General features: G+C 40.0%; 1 protein-coding gene across 1 annotated transcript in view; it reads right to left on the bottom strand.

Annotated features, from left to right (window-relative positions):
• Window positions 1-1,313: 1,313 nt before the first annotated feature.
• Window positions 1,314-19,360, bottom strand: part of si:ch211-159i8.4 (matrix-remodeling-associated protein 5) — an 18,979-nt gene continuing 932 nt past the window's right edge. The window contains exons 3-17 of the mRNA XM_053323995.1: window positions 15,295-15,424; window positions 13,478-13,716; window positions 12,999-13,150; window positions 9,289-12,074; window positions 8,922-9,201; window positions 8,425-8,690; window positions 7,103-7,358; window positions 6,775-6,972; window positions 6,169-6,687; window positions 5,860-6,031; window positions 4,686-4,949; window positions 4,409-4,535; window positions 3,998-4,078; window positions 2,116-3,262; window positions 1,314-1,930 (exon numbers count right to left, since the gene is read on the bottom strand). Of these exons, the coding sequence (XP_053179970.1) occupies window positions 1,377-1,930; window positions 2,116-3,262; window positions 3,998-4,078; window positions 4,409-4,535; window positions 4,686-4,949; window positions 5,860-6,031; window positions 6,169-6,687; window positions 6,775-6,972; window positions 7,103-7,358; window positions 8,425-8,690; window positions 8,922-9,201; window positions 9,289-12,074; window positions 12,999-13,150; window positions 13,478-13,716; window positions 15,295-15,424 (7,171 nt within the window). The 3' untranslated portion in view covers window positions 1,314-1,376. The remainder of the gene's footprint in view (window positions 1,931-2,115; window positions 3,263-3,997; window positions 4,079-4,408; window positions 4,536-4,685; window positions 4,950-5,859; window positions 6,032-6,168; window positions 6,688-6,774; window positions 6,973-7,102; window positions 7,359-8,424; window positions 8,691-8,921; window positions 9,202-9,288; window positions 12,075-12,998; window positions 13,151-13,477; window positions 13,717-15,294; window positions 15,425-19,360) is intronic.

The following is a 19,360-nucleotide window of genomic DNA, read 5'->3' as shown; positions in this document are numbered from 1 at the left end:
ATACTGAAAACCCAACATAAGACAGAAAATTGCTTTACTTCTGAAATCCCACACAAACTCCAATTTGTAGCATAGTTACACCTTGAAAGAAGATTTGGGAAACATTTGTGAATACTCATAATATAAAATCTGTATTAGGCTGTGTTACTTTAACTTAGAAAAATGAGACAACTGACTGAAAGATAAGACTTAAGGTGTGGTCACATTATGTTTCCATGCCACAAAACTTTCCAGTACTCCATTCCGAAAAAAGACGTGATGTCACGTTTCCAAAGGTGGTAATAAATAATTCATTGTATGAATAATTGATCATAATAAATTTAAACTGTAACAGACTGTGAGAGTGATGCCACAGTTTGCAGTAGTGTTAGCAAGGCTAAAAAACAACAATATATATTTGTATATTTTATTTCTTTACTTATAAATAAACTTACATATTCATTACTGAAATAATACATTGTTTTGTATTGGTGCCTTTCAATTATTAATATTGTTAATATTAATTACTGCTGGCTGACAATGTAGCCATTACAAAATATTTTTTTCATACCATTATGAGCATGAATAAATGACATTGATACATACAGTAAACAATTTGCCAGTACACACCGTAGAGCAGCAATAAGGGATATTTGTATTCTCATAGAAAAATGTAATTGCTCATTAAAAGAAATATGACATATGGAGCATATATTACATGTGTAAGATTTATGACTCCACCCTTCATTACTGCTGATAAATTGTAAAGTTCTAAAATTTCAACTGTGCTGTAAACCCCAAAATAAAATGTCTGCGGGAACACTTAAAAGTAATTTTTCTGTAACATGAACATTCAATAATTTATCATGTACAGTACATTTGAAATCACACTTCTAAATTGTAATTGACCAGCAGACAGACAATACTACATCCAAGGGGTATATATATCATAACGTTTAGATATACCAATCCCCAGAGAGCAGAGTCCAGAACAAACAAATCAAATTAATCAAATCAAGTTAAAGTAAAATTGTACTGTTAACTATAATTCTGTACTGTAAAATACAACTTTATGAAAAGTGAAGTTACGGTGTGTAAAGGCCAGAGAGGCACACCTGAAAGGGCACTATGATCAGCTAAAGTCCAGGTTTAAAAGACTTCTGTAATATTTGCACCACAACTTGACAAACTGCAGTTACCAAAAGCACTTCAGGTGAAGATTCGTTGTAAAGCCCAAGCATAACATTTCATTGTTCATACCTCAAGCTGACTGCAGTTGGACATCCTCATTGTAGCACTTGTACAGATACTTAAATCCTGATGGACAAATCCTCATCCTGTCTTTGATTTCTGCTGTGAGAGTTTCTTCATTCAAAATAAAGCATGGTGACTGTCTCTCAGACAACTTGTAGGTATGTAGATTTAAAATCTGTCCCAAGAGCGTTTTTAGCATTGCATTTGTAAATGCCAGAGTTTGTGAGCACGGGGTTCTGTATTACCAGACTGCCCTCCTCTGTCATGTGGATCCCACCCTGCACTGTGAACCGGTTATGTGGAACCAACGTGGTGCGTCCAGGCAACGTCCATGAAATATCCGGCTTGGGAGTACCGGTCGCAACACAATTTAACGTCACTGGTGATCCCCTGTTGACTCTGGTGATGGAGGTCAGTGTACTGGTGATGTGTGGTGGAAAAACCATGACTGCAAGTGGGTAGGATAGAGTTGACGATCCAAAAGAGTTGGAGGCTTTACAGATATATGTCCCTTTGTCAAAGGTGGCAACCTGTCTGAGCTGGAGGGTCCCATTGGGGAGGAAAGATACTCGACCGATGGTTTGAGGCTTGTCCAAAACAAGTCCATTGGGTAGGGTCCACATGATTGATGCCTGTGGCCAGCTGTCCACAGTGCAAGGTAAATTGATGTTGTGGCCATAGGTGATCTTAATCCCACCTGAAAAAGTAAAATACAATGGTGCTGTAAGTAGATTCCTTGCAAAAAGTAGAGGTACAACTAAAAATACGATACATTTAAGAAAATATGGCCATATATCTGATTGATTCCCAAAAGATTTTTAGTCTCAGCATGCTCCAAACTCAAGAGATTGCTGCTTCATATATGTAAGATACAAGACATACCTGTGGATCCTCTGATCACCGGTTTCCTACCCGCTTCCAGTGCATAACGTTTCTCCGCTTGTCCTGCTACATTTTTTGCTAGACAGCGGTACACTCCCTTATCACTTGCAACAGGTTGAGAGATCTGTAGAGTCCCATTACCCAGATGATGGTTGAAGCGTTGTAGTCTAACACCAGGCATTAACATTGTCCCATTCGGTAGCATCCATGAAAACTCTGGGTTTGGCTTGCCGCGAGCAGGGCACTCAAGGCTCAGATCCCCACCGTCTTGCTTCATTGGTACGATTTCAATATTGGGAACAGCAAAACTTGGCTTCTCAGCTACGGATGCCACAGCTAATTCAACTAACAGTGAGGCTTCACCCTGATGGTTTTTGGCCAGGCATGTGTACCTCCCTTCATCTGTTTTCCTCACCCCTCTCACCTCCAAGCTCCCATTTCGGTGGACTTGGAAGCGACCACCGAGATAGGGTGTCTGGAGTGAGTGGCCATAAGGAGTAAGCCACCAAACTCTTGGTTCAGGTTTCCCTTCCACCCTGCAGTCCAAAAGAGCTGTTTGGTAGGAAATCCCCCAAATCTTTGTGTTGCTCCTCCCTTTTATGCCATTGATAAAGGGTTCCTGAGGTTCAACCTCAAGTTTCATGTTTTTAACATCATCACCTGCAGAATTTCGTGCCACACACACGTATTTTCCTTCATCAGCAAGTGTCACTTTCTTTACGACTAACATCCCATTGTCCATAATCTGAAATTTGTCTGATGATGTTGGTATCACATCATTTCGGGGTGATATCCACATGATTCTTGGTGTAGGTTCCCCAGTTGCTTGACAATTCAATTTACCCAATGCTCCCAGTTTTACTGTCACCAGTGATTGTAATTTTAATTGAATTTGTGGAGCATTTGGTTCCACTTTGACACTCAACTTTCTTTCATCTTTGCCCAGTTTGTTTCTAGCATAACAGGTGTAGTCACCCTCGTCTTTTTTGCCCATCTGCTGGAGAAGTAAAGTTCCATTGCCAAAAATAACATAGCGCCGGTTGCGAAGACCACTGTCATCAGACTGAAGGGCATTGTTGATTAAGGTTCCATCCGGGAGACTCCAGGAAACTTCTGGATCTGGGAGGCCTGTTGCAACACAATCAACCTTGAGAGAAGACAAAAGAGCAAGAGAGCCATTGGATGAGGTTCAAAAATAAGTACATGAATTAATGTTTTTTTTATCTTCATCTTAATGATACTGATGGTAGTGCTTGAAGTTGTTATTTGCATTAATAATTAAACAAACTGACACAGTTGAATTCTTTGCAGGGTTATATGTTTACTCACTTGATTACTGTGTATTTATATTATTCATACTTTTACACTAACAATTGGTCAAATGTCTATATATGGAACAGGTTGTTCATAGTATCATCTGACTACAGTTCCCCTCAGTCCCACAGAGCATTTTACTGTCTTTCAGATTACTGTTTTTGTTGCAGACTGGTTTGGTTCACTCTCACAGTCCTCATCAACTAGACGCTATTGACTAGCTGGTGATCATTGCATAACTGCTAAAGAGCCAGGCCATAACAGAACTCGAATGAGAAGTTATACTTTTATCAGGTGGACAGAAAAACAACTGCAAAATTAATGCTAATATTGATCAGTGTTTGCGGCGGATATATGAATGGACAATCTTTACAATATCAGCTCTATAAGGTGTTAATATATCATTGTTGTGTTTACAGCTTGTTAGTGAGCAAAATGGTGCTTTAAGATACTTTTAGGAAATGAGACCCTGATACCCCTGTTAAAAGTATAATGTATAAAAATATAAAATTGAATAAACAAAACTTTTAAACACTTAGTAAACTTATAGGAAGCTCTCCATAGTTACCTGAAAATTTTCTCCAAAGGTGACCCTGGTCTGTGCAGTCCTCACATGTTCAATTCTGGGAGGTGTCATTAACACCTCCACCTGATAATGCAAATTATCATTCAAATCAGCTGTATACTTGTGTGTGAAAATATGGAGACATACTGAAGTTTGATCACTGAATGTTCAGCTTTTGTCAGTCCACAAAAAAAAGAAAATCCTATTGTCAACTGTGACCACATCTTTTATTCTTGAGGAAAGGCGTAAAGACAAGTTAGACTTCTTTATAACATTGACTTTGATAGTCATTAACAAGGCAGAAATTCCTAATGAACAAAATGTGTTCTCATCCAAAAAATGACACAGAGAATAATGGAAAACAGTTGGCAGAAAAATGAACCTGCCTGAAGTCATTACCTATCCTTTTCATACCTGGAAAAGCTCCATGTCCTCCCCATTAGGCCGCTGAAAGACACACAGATAATTTCCACCATCCTGCTCCGTTAGCTGAAGTATTCTCAGAGTCCCATTACGGAAAACTTTAATAGGTCTCTCTGGACTGATGGCAGATATGGTGGGGTTGGGGGTGGGAGTTTGAGATAAAAGCAGCCAGCAGTTACTTTAATTATCTATATATAGGTTCAATATAGAATTTTGTCATTAATTAATTGAAAAAAAGTAAAGTAATAAAATTAAGCATTTCAGTTACCTGTATCTGTGTTCTATGATGATATTAGAAGGTAACTGCCAGATGGTCCCTCTTGTGGATCCAGTAGACTCTGGACAGTGGAGGTAGACAGCAGAACCATACATAGCTGAGACAGAATGCTTGCGGGATGGCACAGCATGGCGCTGGGTTGGAGGGATGGGAAGAGGAGGAGGCTGATAGGTGAGGGACGGGGAATCTATCTTCACCTCCAGCTGGACAGTTCTTTTGGCAATGCCTACAGTGTTAGTGGCTACACACTCGTATCTGTGGAAAAATCAATTGTAAACAGACTCATTTTAAACTCCCAGTTCAAAATCCCCCATGACAAACAGATGGGGATTTTTAACTGAAAAGTCTCCCTACTTAGAGTTGAACTTTAATACTGGTGATTTTATAGATTATACTTCAAAAGTGTGAACCTGCTGATGGTAAAGACAGAGCCACAGTCATCAGGATACATCAATTGGGAACCATAAATGTATGTGCCGACTATTATGCCAATCCCTCCAATAGACGTTGAGACGTTGAATCCATCCAATAGACGTTGAAATCTAGCACCACGAGCACTGTTTGAGGTGTTGAATATCTGTACCAAATTTTGTGGCAATCCATTCACTAGTTGCTGAGAAATATCACTAAAAATGACAGCAAAATCAGAGGATTCCCAAAGAAAAAAGAATGTCATTGTAATCCATCCATTAGTTGATAGATGAGACATTTCTATCTGGACCAAATTGGTGGACCAATCTATGCTGCCATCCCAAGAGCCCCCCCCCCCCCAAAGCTATTGTCATGAATGTATGATTGTGTGTTGCCGAACATTGAACATTAAGTTCACAAATGTCAAAAGTAATGCTAGCATTTTTAGTATGTACTGGTTTACCATGACTGCATCCCATTAAACTTTGGTTAAGAAAAAATGTATATATCTTATACTGCCAATTTCACAAGCTTTAGAAAAAATTTACTTTTAAAAAACACAAACTTTAATTTGTCTGACATCAAAGTTTAGAGGGTAACACCTAAATTGACAGTATTATTTATCTATGTGAAGTAAAGAACAAATTCTAATTATCTAAGTAGGTCAACTAAAACCAGATCCTTGACTTTGTGTAGAGTAACTGCACATATTCAACCACATGAAAGTAGGTTTAAAGAAATGTAGGTGTCATACCCCCCTGCATCAGCTGGTGAAACATTTTTCACATAAAGTGTCCCGTTCGGGAAGACAAAGAGCCGGCGTCCCAGAAACTGTGATGGCTTCACATGGACACCAGCTGGCAGTATCCATTTCAGAGCCGGCACCGGTTCACCCTTTGCAGAGCAATGGACGTATACACTCCTGCCTAGTTGGATATGATTTTATTAGTTTAGCGTACTCAAATATGATGTGAACATTTTACTGTCAGTTATATCACAGGGATGACCTTTGGTACAGGAAGACTAGGGATTATTTTTATGGCTTAATATTTCTGTACTCTACCTGGCTGAATGGTCACAGCATCCATTGCTCCTTCACTGATGCTTGGAGGCAAAGCTGCCACATGGAGATGATAAGTAATTGTATCAGCACCTGCTGCATTGCTTGCGATACATTTGTAGTCCCCTTTACTCGAGAAATTGGCAGAATGCATGTGCAGGGTTCCATTTTGAAGCAGAGACATTGGAGAGAGGAGGGTGTGAACAGTTCCAATTTCACGAATAAATGTTCTGTCTGGAAGAATCCAGGAAATTTGGGCTGGTGGTTTTCCAGAAGCAAGGCAGTCAAGTGTTAGACTTTTTCCTAAGTAGATTGCTATTTCTGTGGACTTGGGAGGTTGGATCTTAGGTGCCTCAGTCTGAACTGCTAAGGTGATCACCACCCGATCTGATCCAAACCTGTTCTGGGCCGCGCAGAGGTACTGGCCTCTATCCTGAAGCTGGACTTTTCTGATTACAAAAGTTCCATTCTTGAAGACTTCAAAACGAGGACCATGCTTGGTGTTAGCTGGGATGGTGGCACCTAAGGGCAGAACATAAAGGATAAGTGAGGATGGAAACATTTAAATTCTCTTTCTTTTTCTTTTTCCTTCCATCTGTCTCTCTTTACCTGTGGAGACTTTGGTCCATGCAATGTTAGGTTCAGGATTCCCTGTTGCTTTGCAAGGCAGAACCACATCATTCTCTGCCAGCACAGACACACTAGCTGTGGTTACCGTGGTAATGCGGGGCTTCACCCTACCACCCCCAGCTCCCAATACCCATGGGAAAGGAGGTGCAGCTGTAGGACCCTGAGAGCTGATTCGTCCTGCCACAGACACAATTATATAGTTCAAGTAACATTATTATTACTGATTAAAATACACATGCTGTTTTCCATTACAAACACATAAATTAAATCTCTACAATTATGCACCTACCTCCAACAGGCCGCTGACCTCCATACCCTGGGGTGGTGGGGTTCTGAGTACGAGGGGTCGGGATGAAACCAGCAAATGAGGATGATGAAGGTTTAGCAGGGTTTAGAGGTTGCAGGGTGTAGGAAGCAGTGGGTACTAGTGGTTTGGGGGTGTAGGGTCTCTGTCGGGATGGAGGGCTGGGTTTGGGTGTGATAGGGAATGAAGGATTGTGGTTGCTAATGCGAGGTTTGGGCGTCACCATCCTCCCTAGCTGAGCAATGCGATCGAGCTGTGCCTGGAAAAACCCAAATGAAAATCGTCATGTATTTATTGTACCAACCTACACCATTTCTATATGCTATATCTATGCTAACAGAAGCCTAACAAACATATCATGAACTTGCTTATGGTGTGTGCAACTTTCATGTTTTTTTCTTTATTATTAAGAACTTTGTAGTCCAAACCAAACGTACTGATTCTCTGTAGGGAAAAAATTACTTTTTTCACCCTGATATCAATTATTTAATGTTGCACTAATTGATTTTTGGCCAGAGAGGGGAAGAAGCACTTTGAAATAAGCTTATATGCTTTATATAATATTGCTTTATACATCGCTTTGGCTATTGTGTTAGCAAACAACAACCTTCTATCACATCCAGTAAATAGGTTACAGGAACATTATCAACCCATTATATATATTTTGTATTTTTTTTCTCCCACATGATAAATTTAAGTTCAGTACTCACTTTTCTTTTAGCTCTGTCAATTTCAGCCAGCACCTGTGTCTTTAACTACTAGCTGTTGTTTTTCTTCAACAGCTAGTCGTTAACCTCTGATTTTTTTTCTGCAGTGCTTGACATTTTTACTCGAATCTCAGTTGGATCAGATTCTAGAGTTACATAACTGATGAAATAAAAACAGATGCAAAAAATGTACCTTTCCACCAGTCTTATCTACAGTAAAAATATTGCCATCATAACATCTGCCTGACCTTTTGCCCCTAAACCTTGCAGAAAATGGGCATAGTGCCTGAGAGAGCACAGCTGTTCTCTTCACTGGAAATAATGTCCTTTCTCTGTGCAATTTCAAACTTGCAGTGTTCGTGTGAAAGCCCTGTAGTGCAATTCCTTGAATAGCGATGTTGTATGTATTACCAAATATGTATAGGTCACACCCAAGTGTGCTGACACTGTGGATGCCAATGCTTTCATTTGCCCCTAAATGTGCTGAGTTTATAATCTAACATACTGGAGGACAAATTAACAGTCTTGGTTGGTTATTAAAGTTATGGTACATGTGTATACTATAATAACTATAATAACATTTATATAACCATTTAGAGACTAGGCATGGCATCATACCTGTCTGTATCTGTTCCGCAGCCTTGATAGAAACAGTTGATCTCTGGTTTGGGTCCTGCTATCAACGTGATGATTTTGATGGAAATGATGCCTGGGGTGGGGACTAGAGATTGTCAATCTAGAGTTTCCAGATGATCCAGAAACTGTAGGTGTGGGCTTCACTGTTTGAGCTGTTATCTCTGGTCTGTTGGTGACAACTTGACTGTGAACCCAGGGGTGAGGCAAAGGCCATGGTCGATGCGTGGGCACAAGGTGTGACCCAGTACCTAGGAGCAGAAAATAATCCTTTGATCAAATATATTTCCCTGCATGCCAATTAGGGTTACAAGGACATATCATAACATAAAAAAGTCAACATAAATAGCATTTTTTTTAGTATATTAGCTGATCAAATTAATATAATAATCTCTCTTCTTCGATTTATCTGTTACGCTTTTTATCAATCACATTTGGTCATTACACCTAATTCAAAACAAAATGTAATAATAATCATTTACCATGCCTGGAATTAGGAAATGTTCTTTGACCTGGCCAGGAAGGGTAAAGGGGATTGTAAGGATGAGGATGATGATGATGATGATGTGAAGGCCATCGGGAGGTCGGGGGTACGCGGGGAAGTTGGGAATGCCGGTCCGGATTCACTTTACTCTGTTTTCCGGTGTTTCTGTCTTGGTGTGTTTGGGATATCTTGGAAGAGGTGGTTCGCTCTCTTTCCTGGTTGTACTGGTGGAGCCAGGGATGAACTGGCTCTATAATGGGGAAACTGTGGATCTCAGGCTGTGCTTTTGCCTTATCCACTTCTGTATTTTCCATCTGAGTGACATCTTGTCCTGTTCTGCCTGTTGTTGAATGTGAAGTAATGACTTTGGAAGATGAGGTTTTTGCTTGGGTTGGTGTATTTTGTTCCATTGAAGGTCGAGTGTTAGGTCTTGGTCTATTTTGGGTTGTTAATCGGATGCTATCCTTTGAATTGTAGCTCTGTGTAATCCACTCCTTTTTAGATTTTTCTGTGTCTCTTTCACTGCCCTCTGTGTCTAGTTTGTGGTGTTTTTGCCCTTCCATTGCTGTTATAACCTCACTCTCACTCTCTTCTGCAAGATTTTTATTATCTCTGCCCTTTTCTTCAGTCTGTTTTCCAATCTCCACTTTCTGTCTCTCTAATTCGTTTAGGTATACAGTCTCTGTGTCCTTTTCCTCATCAGTCCATTTAGTTGTATGAGGGGTACTTTGTAGCTTTGGAGTAACAATTGTGTTTGGATTAGGTAAATTATATTTATCTACAGAACTACCTACATGGATATATTTTTCAGGGGTTTCAGTGTTTGATTCTTCTGTCTCATCCACACTGTCACTATCTTTGTAATTATATTCTTCATAAAATTCACCTTCATCTTCATCTGTCTCAACAGTTGTGGCTGTGGTTGGAGCAAGTGTTGTAGTTGTGGTGGTAGGTGTAGTAGTAGTAGTAGTTGTAGTAGTAGTAGTAGTTGTGGTTGTGGTTGTGGTTGTTGTTGGTATGGTAGTTGTTGGTGGGGGCACAGTTGTTTTGGGCTTGTTTAATGAAGGGTAGAATGGGTTTAGGTGTGGATGGACTCTTCTCATTGGTGGTCTTCTTCGTCTATAAGGCGGCCTTCTCCTGTTTGGCCGACCAGGAACAAAGTTGGTATTTCGTCTCCCCTCTCCAGAGGGCTTATTTTCTGCCTGTTCAACTGGCTGAGGGGCTCCAGCAACAGGAGAGTCTGTAATAGTTTCAGATTTTTCTGTGATCCCACCAACACGATGTAGGGATGATTCTGTGCTTCTAGGAGGTGGAGGCTGTAAAACCTTTGGTTGTGTTTTCAATGTTTCAGACTCCTTATGTTTATCCCCTTTCTTCTCTGTTGAATGTGTTTCGATCTTTGCTCTTGTGGTGATGGGAAATTCTTCTGGCTGTATCCCAATATCAGGAAGAGTAGTATACGGGAAATTGCTAGCAGTTGTAGGGGTGGCAGTTGTAGTTGCAGGTCTGGGCGGACTTGGTTGGACAGTTACAGTGCTGGGCTCTGGTAGTGACTGCTCTGTAGGCAGCGCAACACTTGGCTTAGCATTAACTTTGGCTAATATCTCTGCCCAGCGGTTTGGATCTAATTCCTTAACAGATTTATTAGGTTTTCTCTTCAAATCTTTCATTCTTATCCTTTTTGAAACTCCATTACGATTCTTTTGTTGTATTCCTACTCTCTTAGGGAACTGTGTTGCAAAAGGACGTATAATTTCTTGGTAATCTCCCCCTGAACCCTCACCTTCCTCTGCATGAACTGGTAAGGCGGGCTGCTCTCTCTCTTCCTCTACTTTGGACTTTTCAGAGGCCTTTTCCCCAGTGACTTCTACTATGTGTGATAGCATGTCAACTCCATACAGATTTGAGGCCAAACAGCTATATTCCCCTGCATCATCTTGTGTCAACTTCCTTACAACCAAAGTCCCATTTTCTGTTACTTGTGCCCGTCTCGTCTGTTGTGTGGGAAGAAGAATTTGGTTTTTGGGCAGGTACCACATAGTTTGACTGGGCTGGACTGAGGTCACCTCACAAGGGAGCGACAATGAGCGTCCTCTTTCTACAATAATTTTCTGTCCATTGAAAGCAGTAGGGCTGAGTGAGCGTTCTTTAATGGTGAGCCTTAGGGGCATTAAATCCACACCAGCTTTAGTTCTGATCATGCAGTGGTAGATGCCAGAATCAGACTGTGTGGCATTCATAATTATGAGCGCCCCTGTCTCAGAAATTTCAAATTTGTCAGTTGCATCTTCCATAATTGACAAATCAGGAAACATCCACTCTACTTTGAGCCCCTCATCTGAAGTCACAATACTGCATTCTAAATGAACCTTTGAACCTTCAAGAGCTGTCTGAATTCGTCCTGCTGTTCCACGGCGAATCATTGCCCATGAAGAAGTAAGGTCATTGTCATCCTGCCCTCTATAGCTGTTGATGTCCTTGGTGATTACTGTGGTGAAATCCATCACCAGTTTCTTTGTTGTTGTCTGCTTTCTATTGAGCCTCAAAGTGACTCTGGGTTGAAGCAGCCACGAGGGTTCTCCTACCAAATAACCTTTTAATTCTGTGAAATATGGGGAATTTTCATTCACAGCTTGGGCATATTGATAGGTTGCTCTGCTGTTGTTACCTTTCTGTTGACCTCTCTCCAAGATTGCAGGGCTTTCATAGTAATATGCAACCAATTGCCACAGATTTTGCAACGTCTCCCGATCAATCTCACATTCAAGGACAGTCACCAGTGATACATTGACAGATAACTCCCCGGGTGAACGTGGATTTACTGTCCAAGTCATGGGTGAACTCTCTCCAGGGTGGCGCACATCACATGCCACATGAGCATTGTTTCCATGGCTGTCAGAGAGAACCAAGATAAGGTGGCCTAAAGGCTTTTCAAAGTCACGTGTGTATGGGAGGTCAGGCTCTGCTTCAGATTCAGCCCACAAAGGATTGTCCCGCTGTTTTAGGGCGGAACGAAGAGCTGGCCGTTCACAGGTAAGCCTGTCTTGAGTCAACCCTTGCAAGAGGGTCCCGTTCAGAGGTTGAGGAGAGAAGCACTGGGGGCAAGTCTCACTGGAACCTGGATCCCGTTCCTTCTTACACTTTATTACCCCTGAGAGAAAGAGGAGAGAGCCAGAGGCAAGAAAAGATGGAAGGATGGAAAGAAAAATCAGAGGTGGTAAGGAGTAGGAGGTAAGAGGGAAAGTGCAGTTTGGAGGGGGGGGGGGGGTACATACAGGTAAAAGATGAGATGTAGTAAAGTGAGGAGAATGAAAGATATAAAAAGAAGGTGGGATATGTGAAAAATAAAACAAGAGTTTAATAATATAGGGGTTTGGAAAATGCAGATAGAGTTGTAAGTCCAGTGACGGTTCATGCATCCACTAAAATATTTCTGTCAAAACTGTTTTATGTGTTACACAAACAGTTAATTTAAGCGACTGGTTGAAGATCATTAGGGACAGTGTAACAAAACAATGACAAATGAGAGAGAGCATACATGTATGTAAATCTCTGTGTGAGAAAGAATGGTAAAGGAAAAGTAATAAATGTAATTTTTTAGATATTATATGGAGCAAAAGTAGTCAATTTATTGAGAGTGGCTGTGTCTTTCATATGTCGTACAGAAGCTGGATGGCCTCTCTGTCAGAATAGTGTTCTTCTTCAGGTCAATGCAATTGTCTAAGGCCCAGAGATACACTAAATCCAGTTATTAAATATTGTGTTGTTCCTTTTACATGATTAATTTACAGTAATGTTCATATAGATTATTAAATTGTTTAACATGGAGTTCTTGACAGAGGTTTATCATTCATATTACTATTGTCTCCTTGTTCTACATCTTCAATTCCTAAAGCTGTACTAATCAATATTTTTAAATTTATTAAATGTAATGTGAAAGCTTGCCATCATCCCTCTTGCCTTTGGTGTTGTTTATAGTCATTTAGCCTCCAAGTAAGGACATGAGGAAAATGTGACATTCATTCATGTTACATTTCCTGGAGTTGGATTCGTCATTCTTGCTTCCTTACTGTACCTTCATGTGTGGAGCTCCACTCTATCAGCCAGTGAAGCTGACAGTCACAGGCCCAAGGATTATTATGCAGAGAGAGGAGCTCAAGCCTGGGAGCAGTATTCAGTGCTGCGGCAGGGAGCTGCTCCAACAGATTATCCGACAGGTGTAAGTGTCTGAGACAAAAACATTATATAATTTCCTTCACTTACTGGTCTGCAGGGTTACAGAGGGCTGGAGTCTATCTTTGCATATATTGTGCCGAAGGCAAAGAAATGAACATAGTACCTTTGAAGTATGAGGCACAGGTATAGTAACTTCACAGCTATATGCATTTTGTAGTCTACAGTATATGTCTTTAAACATGAGGAAAGTATTCTTAAGTACATGCAAACACATACAGTACACACATAAAACCTCTCAAATGTATGCCTAATGTATTAGTTGGTTCATCAAATCATCATCATTCAACCATAAATATCCATTCTTTTTGGATTTCTTACTTGAGTCCAGAAGTCCAAAAGCTTCCTAGTACTGAGACTGTAATGAAGGTATGAGGGTGGATCTCTTTGAGAAGGTTCCCCTCCAGCTGCAGGAGTTTTAGGGAGGTCAGACCTGAGAAGGTGTATGGCTCTATAAAGTCAATGAGGTTGTGGTCCAGATGGAGACGGATCAAACTAACAAGACCCTCGAACAAACCAGGGTTCACCGATGTTAGCTTGTTGTAACTCAGTTTCAAGATCTAGAAAATGCAAAATTAGTATTAAAATTACATTTATTGAACATTTAAACTGTCAAACTCCAAAACAGTTGCCTAGAAGACAGCACAGAAGTTGCATCCCATTTCAGTTGTCTTTCTGGTCATCTGACAACTGTAATACTCTGTACTTCTACATCTACTCCATCAACGAGTAACACAAATATGGATGTCTTAATATTGCTAGATTCTTGACTCTCTTCTGCTTTGCTTATTTTGTCTACTTGCTTTTACATGCTAGATAGGTGGTGTACACCCAGCTTGTCTATGTTTGTTTGCTGGAAATGTGAGAAATCTGAGAGGGGAATTTGGTGACACTAAACCATACAGTCTATGTCTGAACAGAAAACAATAAACTAAAAGTATTTAACAACGGCTAAAATACTCTATGTGAACAGCTGCAAAGAATGGAGCAATTTCTCAATGGATGTGGCACCATCAATAAAGTATTTACTGTACATTACACAATTTAGTGTATTCTGATTCAATCTTAATTCAGGTTCGATAGTGTGTTTCTAAAAAGATGATTGTAACATTAGAGTAACATCCCATCCCCAATTTTAGATGTCTTTGGGGATAACTGTTCCATCAGAAACTCAAGGACTCAATGCAGCTCAAACTGAGTGTTGGGTCCAATATAGAATGACTGACCTAAATGTAGTTTACTATTGGGGTTAGTTTTGAATTGGCTCAATGTGTACAGTCATTGTGTGTTCTCCAAGTGTTAACTAGCTCGAGTGTGACTCACTACTTTTGCGTTTTCCATCATTTCCTCTTTGCTGTGTATCTCTTCAGTATCTCACAGAAAATACTAACTAAACCTTTGAAGAGTATTTGATTTATATAGTGAAGAAGTGAACTTGCCCACAGAATTTGAAGATAGTTTTCATTAACGGTCCAATCAATTTTTAACCAGATTTACTGAAGCTACCATTCAGAGCCAGATCTTAAAAAAATAACAGATGTAAACACTCTGGGAGGGTTTGACATAAATTACAGGCAGCACATCAGCAAATGTAAGTATTTAACCACTTTCCCTTGACTTGGATCTGTTGGAACCATTTGAAACAGAACGTCCAAGACGCCGCAACTTCTTGCAGGATTAAGTCCCATAATTGATGGGACTTATTTCGTAATTATGGGCCATAATTAAAAATGACGCAACACAATTAAGTCCCAGATGCAGGTCTGGTCGCTCTCAGGTCAATTTGGATTCAAGTTCATGGTTCAGTGGAACACAAATTGCAACAATCAATTAAGTGCCCTGTCAGCAGAAAACTGAATTCTGTATGTCAGCTGCTCCAGTTTTTTCAGCACTTTTATCCACACAAACTCAAACAAAGAATTACAAGGTTGGAGAGTGTTAAGCTGACTTGTGTCAAATTTTCGGATAAGGATGGTATGAAAACTTTACTAAACTAAAACAACATTGCTTTTACAGTCATGAATAGTTTATTCCAACACAACAAGAAAAGACAACCCCTGATTTAGAAGACACATTTGGAGTGGTTAAGTGATAGTACTATGGTTAAGATTCAAGGACATACATACACTCATACGTACCTGTAGTGATCTCAAGCTGTAAAACGCTCCAGGGTGGACCGTGCTAATGTCATTCCCATGCAACATGAGCATTTCCAGTTGTCGTAGTGACCTAAATTCTGACCCCTCCAACTCTGTCAGGCTGTTGTACCTGTTAGAGAGAAAATAAACAGGGCTAGTTACTGGGATGAAAGAGTAACAGAAGGTCAGCACGGTGTCAGAAGGATAGGACATTAAAATGAATTAGCAGTCAGTGCCTGCATGTGCGTCTAGGTCAATGTGACCTTTTAATTGAAGGATGAAAGATAGGAGGGAATGAGGAATGGAAAAAAAGAAAGAAAGGTGACAAAAATGTCAGTCAACCTTTGACCCCTAATGATTTCCTAATTTTGAAAACTTCACCATGTGCAAGGAAGACACACAAACACAGATTCTGAGTTACCATGATACCTTTTTTTCTCAATCTTCTAAGAGAGATGTACAGTAGACATTGTTCCAGGAAACTGTTATATAAAAGTGATTCAGTATAGACAAGGGTGCCTGGTATTTGTTTTGCCTCCTTGTCAACAGCATCAAAGTAACACTTTAAAGCATCAGTGATCTGTGTGAATAGGGCTTTGGTACATAATCATGCCAGCAATCAAAATACAAAGGACTATTAGAAACATTTCTTGGAGTCTTTAGGTTTCATCACATAACAACGGATGTCTTTCCAAGAGTCAAACCGATTGCCAAGTACGGTATAGAACAGCAGATGGTAGAGCCGAATGCGTTATTCATCAAAGGAATACAACAGAGCACTGTCTATTGACAGTGCTGGAGTGATTTCAGTGTGAGAGTAAGTCAGACCTTCCAGCTACAGGCATCAGCATAGTATTGTCTGACAGTCTACTATCATGTTGTGAGTTCCTAAGCTGTAAAATACCCTACATTCCCAGGGTGCAGTTATCCCTACCCGATTGAACACATATGGGAGTTTTTTCCCCCGCTGCCATCAATAAAACAGCCAGCTCACAATATATCATTTAGTGGCCACTTTCATCCAGAATGTCCTTCAGTGCCATGCACATATTTCTAGTGTAGTTTTCCCCATTAGGAACTGAACTTTGAACCCTGGCAGTGTTAGTGCTTTGCTCATATACCATAATGAAACCTGTTGCATTCCTCCAGTATACAGTAGTCTCATACATTCCACAGAACACATTTCACATTGAAACACAATGAAGTCTGAAGCCTGATGATTATCTGATTAAGACAAGTTTGATTGGTGTTTAATTGAATAAATGACACCATCTCAGAAATGAAGCAAACACTTTCAGTATGCCCTTTAAACCAATAAATTGACAGTTTCAGATTGGGGGTGCAGCATAACATGAAAAGATTGGCTAGTGTACCCTTTTCTTTTCTTTGTTGCTCTTATGTATGTAGTTTGCAAAGCTCAGTTGTGGCCAATTACGAATTAACTAGATGCACCATCAAGTCCCATGCACTCCCAGATTAACAGTTTTGGGAAGTTGTCATCCCTTGCAATTAGAGGTGACACGAGCCAAGGAAACTTGAGATTGTTTGATTTCAGCCTCATAGCAGCTTCTCTGTGCTGTTTTCAAATGCTCATTATCACCATATGATATGTATGAACCAACACATCATTTTAATGAAACAACCACATAGTTTGAATGATGCATGAGAGCATTTTCTAATAAGCCATCTCTTTTGGCAGTAATCAGTAATACGTAAGAGGGTTAGGCACCAAACCAATTGGTTAGGGTTAGGGAAAGATCATGATTTGGGTTAAAACCATGACTTGAAATGTTGTGTGGGTTAAAGTTGCTCCCTTAACATTTTGCAACCTTCATCATAATAGCAACAAAACACTACAACAATCAAAGTTACAGTTTTTAAAAAAATTAACATTTGTTGTTGGAAATGGGAAATGAACAGTGGTCTCCTGCATGTTTATGCCATCCATCCATCTAGCCATCCACACAACCTGCCACATCTGATCATGGAAATGTTTTACTTTATATTGACATCATCTAAATTACGTCACTTCTCCAGGTTATAATTACCACAGCCACTAGATGGTGTAAATGTAACTACTGTATAGGGAATTTTTACTGGCGGAATTTCCAACCTATATTGTCATTTTTCTTGTTAGGATGGTCTGGTTTGAGTACATGAAGAAACTGCTTAATCCCAAACCCCATTGTCACTATGCCAGGCATTCTAAGCGTGACGAACTGCTGGCTATCAGATGGCAACACCCATTTCATATGACACAAATTCTTTTGGTTTAGGTTTGTTTCATGTGGGTGGTCGGTACCAACCTCCATGTCACTCTCTGAGCAATCAACACATTTCCTTTGAAAGAAGTTCCGGACTTGCATTTATTAGTGCTGTTTCCACTTGAATTCAATCAACATTGCCTAAGCTTAAAGTGTACAGGCCCCAGAGTGTAAATAAAACAGTCCAAACATGCCTTGTGTGAATATATACCAAAAGCCTTGCTTTTTAAGCTAAATATAGCAGGGTGGTCTAGTGTCTGTCAGCTCTCTGAAGATCTGGTCTCCCTAAAATATCTGCTCTGCTGAGGCGTCCTTGAGAAATTCCCTATATTCCCATAAGAACAGATCAGAGAAAGACACAACCATCAGGAACCAATAGGGAATCAGAACTAGAGAATACAATAGCTGTCATTGAACTATTCTCTGCAGAGAAACCATCTAAGAGGTGAAGTGACAGCGGTGTGAAGGTGAAAATTAAACAGATTGCAGAATCATTATGTAGATGTAGAATTAGCCTCTCATGCATTGTGTTTGCCATGTGGAAATCATGTCATTTTTCTAACTATTGGATTGTTATGTTGTTCATCCAAAATAATATATTATAGTCCACATATCTGTTTATGGGTGCTGTAACAGTTTTTGAGGTGTTTACACACTGCAATATCTCTTTGCAACAGGTAAAGACAGATCCATTAAACAGAGGCCAGAACATTCTCTTGTATCTGTTACTTCATTCAATTTGACCTGAAGGGGGTAGTGTAATTTAATATTAATATAACACTTGCTGTTGCCAAACTCTTCTCATCAGAGTCTTTACAATTCATTGCTGGTTATGTAACAGAATATGCATTTTGTCTTGGTTTAAGAGATTATCTGGATTCTTGTGATAGCTGTTCCCACAGTACAGGAGCCCATATGGAGACAGTTTGCCTCCTGTGGATTGAATCTTGGCACAGAATATATAAAGTATCCTTTGTGAGCATTTACCTAAAATGCTTCATCACATCAAAGCATTAGATCCAGCAGTTATGGGCTGCAGAGCTATTCTGAGCACAAACATAATCCACCTGAAATGTAGTGATAGCCTTTTCCCACTATAGAGCCTCACATGCAAATGGAAAGCCGCCTGTTAACAATAGTGTAGCTCCGCCTGCTGCTTGCCAAGTCGTTTGCCATGTAAATATGTATTGTTTAGAGCCAATTATTAGACAAGGAAATTTGTTGCATACAAAACAGTGGCTGGGCTATTTCGCTGCTGTACTGGAGGGCAGTGAAAGCACCGTCCACAATACAAAGACCCACATGGAAGCGATTAGAAGATTTATTCCCTCCAGAGTCAGTTTAGTACCACATGCTGGTGCTAAGCCCTTATCTTTTGGGTTGAAAGCAGATGTTGTTAACTGAAATACACCATAGGCTATATGCTGATTATCCAGCTGATTAGACTGCTCTCTTTGGTGTTAAACTGGCTTCTTTTGCTCTTAAGGCAGACGGACAACAAAAAAATGATGGCAAGCAGCAATATGTTTTCATGATCCCACCACCTGGAGCATGATTGTAATTTCTCTTGAATCCATGGCATAACAAAGTCTTAAAAAAAATCTTAAAAGAACAATTCATGTTTTAACACCAACAATCTACTAAAGAGCACTTGCCTCAGCATTGTTGTTTTTGGTTACTGGAGGCAGTGTTGATCATTTGTTAACTAAAGAAAACATTTCTCTGACAAATCACCTACACCACATTCCAAAGTATTTCCTGCAGGGTGTTTAGTTTTCTCCCCCGTGGTGTAGCATTAATAA

The sequence above is a fragment of the Scomber japonicus genome, chromosome 8 (assembly GCF_027409825.1).
Source record: "Scomber japonicus isolate fScoJap1 chromosome 8, fScoJap1.pri, whole genome shotgun sequence".
NCBI classification, from domain to species: domain Eukaryota; kingdom Metazoa; phylum Chordata; class Actinopteri; order Scombriformes; family Scombridae; genus Scomber; species Scomber japonicus.
The sequence above is the reverse complement of the archived record's forward strand: the minus strand, read 5'-3'. Positions and strand labels throughout refer to the sequence as shown.